The following is a 2,707-nucleotide window of genomic DNA, read 5'->3' as shown; positions in this document are numbered from 1 at the left end:
TAAGAGGAGCCAGGTCAGCACATGAGTATAGAAACAACATAAATGGGGTGGTATAGGGGAGTGGGGCACCATGTCTGGATCTTGCCTCGGGCCTCAAAAAGGCCAGGGCTGGCCCTGCCTGGAAGGCTGTCTGTTTAGCACATTTGCATACCAACATAGTAGGCTTTTTATGAGTTGAAAGCTCAGATTTTTTTTTTTTTTTTTTTTTTTTTAGACATCAATCACATCAAAACGCTGAAAGAACCAACACAGCTTTCCTTTTGATTTGGCACTGCTTATTTGTTAAATAGCTACATGAATGCCCCAGGCTGGTAAATCAAATCTGATTGTCACAATTAAAGCTACAATGAAATCATTTTGATATCACTTTGTGTGGAAGATTTTTTTTTTTTTAATGTTATAACATTATTCTTCAGACAGGTTAATTCTTACAAAGTAATGCACAGACAACCCCTGCCCCCTGCCTTCCCAAGCCATGTAAAACATTTCAACATCAAAGAGCAGCCTGGTATGAAACTGGTAATAAACTGGTAGCACAATATTCAACTATAGGGTCACATGCTCACAATATTATACATGCCCTGTTTGGTTCGCACTTAAGAGATACAAATAGATTCTTACATACTTACAGTCAGTAAGAATAAACGGCTTTGTTCCAACAAAATGTCTATACACGTCATGTTGCCCCCTGTCATGTTGACTACATTGATAGTTTCCTGGCAACAAGGGACATTTATGCGCCATGGTATATTTTGGTCGCTGCTGGCTTCATTCCTCAGGTCAGTCAAACACTGTTTCACACACAGTCACAGCTGACAGGCTTTTACTCTTCATCAGCTTGGAACCTCCGTGCGTATTGGTGACCTGCCTCTCCGGTTGCGCATGGCCGCAAGACGCAGTTTTGGACACGGAGCCGCTCAGGGAAGGCTGCTGAAGGGACAAACTGAACACAGACGAAAGTTTCTCCCGGTAGCTTTGCCTGAACCTCTTGGCTGACCGGTAAAGGTTCCCCACAAAACAGTAACATAGCGGGTTGAGTGCCGAGTTGGTCAGACCGAGCCATTGCGCGAAAGGTCTGCCCTGGAGAATCCACTCATGCTGGACGTGATCTGTATCGTTCCCGTCTTCTCTGTCCAGCGAGTCCGGCATGTTGAAGTCTATCCAAATGTCCACTACATAGAGAGGTAGCCAAGACAGGGTAAAAAGCACCACCAGCGCCAACACCATCTTGGCTATCCTTTTGCGCACTCGCACCCGAGAGAGAACTTGCGCAATGCCGAATTTGTTCGACTCCCTCAGTTTGTCGTCTGTTCCCCACAATTTCCAACCGGTCAGCAAACAAATAACAAGGTTAAACAACACGGGGAAGCAGTAAAGAGAGCAGAAGAGCAGGAAGTTGTAGCCCTGTCGCAGTTTGACCTTGCTCCAGCCCTCCACGCACACGGTCACCGTGTGTGCCCCGTCCAACAGCGACAAAGTCCGGGTGGTATTCATGAACAGGAGGGGGAGGCAGAGCCCGGACGAGACAGCCCACACCAGGCATATCATGCACAGTATCCGCCGCCCGGTGAAGAAGGACCGTGCGTGGAGCGGGTTGTGCACGCTGTAATAGCGGTTCAGGCTGATCACGGACAGGCTCAGGACGCTGGCGGACACCGAGACTGCCTGGACGAACGGCACGGTGCGACACAGAAAGTCTCCGAACACCCAGGCGTTGTAGACCTGGTGGCCCAGGTTGACGGGCATGCACACGCACACCACCATCATATCGCACACCGCCAGGTTGACCAGCAGCCGGCGAGTCGCTGACGCCCCCGACAGCCGGTTCCTCTTTCGGGTGAGGACCAGCAGCGCCGTGATGTTTCCACCGAGTCCTGCGATGAAGGAGAGGGTGTACATCACCACCAGCACGATGGTGCCCGGTTCATGTCCCGAAAACAAAACATCCACGGCAAAAGGGCTGGTGTTAAACAAAGTCCAGTTGCGGTGGTCGTCATGGTTAGTCTCCCAAAGTGAGTAATTTGAAGCGAATAAATGTCCAAATTGTGCGTAAAAATGTGTCAGATTCATCTCCCGCTGCCCGTCACATTGCGTGTGCGGTGGCCAAACCGGAGGCACGCAGGTGGGACCACGACGCACAGCGGTGCGCTCCGATGAAGATGCTCGGCAGCGATATTGGGAGTCTGAGCCACATTTAGACAGCATCCAAGATGATGTTTTCACCCCGACTGTAGTCCAGAGATCTCTTTAGTAAAAAGGACTGTGAGTGCATGGCGCGCAAGTCGGATTTCTGAGGTGTGGGTGACGCACAATCCCTTTTTGTTGCGCCTCAAGGCGCTGCTGTAACCGAACTGTCCTATTCACTCTTGGTGGTATGAGAAAGGTGGAGTCATTGCCAGATGGACTGTTTTATGAAAGCAGTGAAGTAGCGGTAAATAAAAAGGAGGAGGTTAAGAGCTTCAGTCAGTGATACTCACAAGGCATCATCCAAAAAAAAAAAAAAAGAATTGAAAGAATCAAATCAACAGAGATTTGATTGGTTGGGGTTAGAGATGGTGGTGATTTGTCCACATCATGTCACTTGAGCCGCACTTTTTTTTCTCAATGAAATCAGCTGATTTGTACTGGAAACAAGTGAAATAATTTTCTCAATTACACCTTTTCTCCACTTGTTTTAAGAAAAAATGAAACAATAAATGAATCAATA

The 2,707-nt window shown here is 48.2% G+C and overlaps 1 protein-coding gene across 1 annotated transcript; it reads right to left on the bottom strand.

The window, feature by feature from the left end:
• Positions 1-511: 511 nt before the first annotated feature.
• Positions 512-2,205, bottom strand: LOC115378238 (gastrin/cholecystokinin type B receptor). The gene has a single exon (XM_030078427.1). The coding sequence runs from the start codon at positions 2,203-2,205 to the stop codon at positions 781-783; it is 1,425 nt and encodes a 474-aa protein (XP_029934287.1). The 3' UTR covers positions 512-780.
• Between the last annotated feature and the right edge of the window lie 502 nt (positions 2,206-2,707).

The sequence above is a fragment of the Myripristis murdjan genome, chromosome 19 (genome assembly GCF_902150065.1).
Source record: "Myripristis murdjan chromosome 19, fMyrMur1.1, whole genome shotgun sequence".
NCBI classification, from domain to species: Eukaryota; Metazoa; Chordata; class Actinopteri; order Holocentriformes; family Holocentridae; genus Myripristis; species Myripristis murdjan.
This window is presented reverse-complemented; position numbering and strand designations above follow the sequence as displayed.